The following is a 1,756-nucleotide window of genomic DNA, read 5'->3' on the forward strand; positions in this document are numbered from 1 at the left end:
GCCCCAGAGGACCAAATTGAATGTTTTAGTGAGAGTACAATGCACCTGTGTGTGTGTGCATGTGTGTGTGTGCATGTGTGTGTGTGCATGCGTGTTTGTGTGTATTATTAAGCAGCAGGCTAATCCGTGAGACTGGACTGAACATTAACTACAGCTGAGCATCAATGTATCTGTCTAGATCTCAGGCATTGAGGCAGGACAGGCAGCCAATGGCAGAGTGGAACTACAGCCCAGACAGAGATAATCGCCAATAGAATGATAGAAGAAAGATATCTTTAAGAGAGTATATAGAGAGTGAGGCCAGTTCTGAAAACATTACATCCATTGAATGGCTCACAAAGACTCTCTGTGGTACATGTCAGCTGGCTAAACACCACGTATTACTACAAACCACCTTCCCTGAGACCTGTTGATTTTTACTCAAACAAGCGCAATGTCATGTAGAATGTAGAATAACTTTGGGGCTCCGATTCGACTATAGTTCCATTCTTTTTTGATGACATCCTACTAGTTAATTTTAGGCATGGGAGATGTCGGGGCAGGGGTGTGGGGTTAGACATTGTACACCCACCATGTTACAGTGCATCCTGCCCGTGAGAGAGATCTGAAAGTGCAACAAATGACTCTCACTCTCAAGTCTCACATTAGAAATACAGAGATATTCACACTCACACAGTAGAACATAGAGACACAGGAAGTKACTAATATTATACTACAGAGTTATGTTGGGGAAAATCTCTGGTAGGAAATATATTTAGAAAATCTATTTTTGTGTTTGCAAACACAAAGAGATTTTGTGACGTACCTCTTTCTGAATTCCAATGACATAGAATGTTTTCCCCTCAAACTTCAGTTTGTTGACATCAGCCCTAGAATAGTAAACAATGGCAATTATGAGATTGAAAAATCAGACCATCACTGTTTTGGTAGTGAAGAGGTCATAGGTTAGAGGTTATTGGTGACTGGGGAGAGGTGAAGGGTTACCATTTGAGCAGGTGGATTCTCTTGTTTCCCTGGAACACCACAAACCCAGTGGCAGTAAATCCCAGGAAGGCTGTGGATCCTGTGAAGTCCTGCAGACACACACAGCAAAGCACTGTGAAGGTAGAAGTTACCCATGTATACCAATGTTTATCACCGCAGAAGGCTGAAAATGACTCGTCTTACTCTTCCTGACTACACGTCATTCCAATGCAAGCCTCACTGTCGTACAGTCATGTATCGGCTTCCGAAAACAAATCCCTCATTCATGCATGAGTTTTCTGAACTGTTGGTTGCTCATGTCAAGAGCTTTGTGATTTATATCTCTAAATGAAAAGCGCTCTACAATTTGTATTATTATTATAATTMACCACAGATCAAGGATCAGATAAGCTCCCCYCCCAATCCTATCCTTATGAATTACGGGGATTAAATCATATCTGACTCTGGACCAGAGGTTGGTGGAATCGTCTACCTGCCCCTTACCAGATCACAGGCTGAGAGGCAGCAGAACTTGGCATTCTGGGATACAGGAAGACTGTCAGCAAGTGAAGCGTTGTCGCCATGGCAACGGCTATTCTACAAAAATTGTTCCCATAGACTTCTACAATCCAAATGTATGAAAACGTACAGATAATTAAAATCCATGGCACTGTCCAAAGCACAAGAGACCGAGTTCAACAGATAGACAAAACCTCCAATCAGAAGAAAAAGAAAGATGGTGTGAAATCAACTAACGATGCCGAGAAATTGAAATCAATTCGGTTGAATGTTT

General features: G+C 42.0%; 1 protein-coding gene across 1 annotated transcript in view; it reads right to left on the reverse strand.

Annotated features, from left to right (window-relative positions):
- Positions 1 to 1,756, reverse strand: part of frmd3 (FERM domain containing 3) — a 137,485-nt gene that overhangs the window by 32,189 nt on the left and 103,540 nt on the right. The window contains 2 exon segments of the mRNA XM_070446892.1: positions 806 to 869; positions 985 to 1,073. Coding sequence (XP_070302993.1) covers positions 806 to 869; positions 985 to 1,073 — 153 coding nt within the window.

This window comes from Salvelinus sp. IW2-2015, linkage group LG15, assembly GCF_002910315.2.
Source record: "Salvelinus sp. IW2-2015 linkage group LG15, ASM291031v2, whole genome shotgun sequence".
Classification (NCBI taxonomy): domain Eukaryota; kingdom Metazoa; phylum Chordata; class Actinopteri; order Salmoniformes; family Salmonidae; genus Salvelinus; species Salvelinus sp. IW2-2015.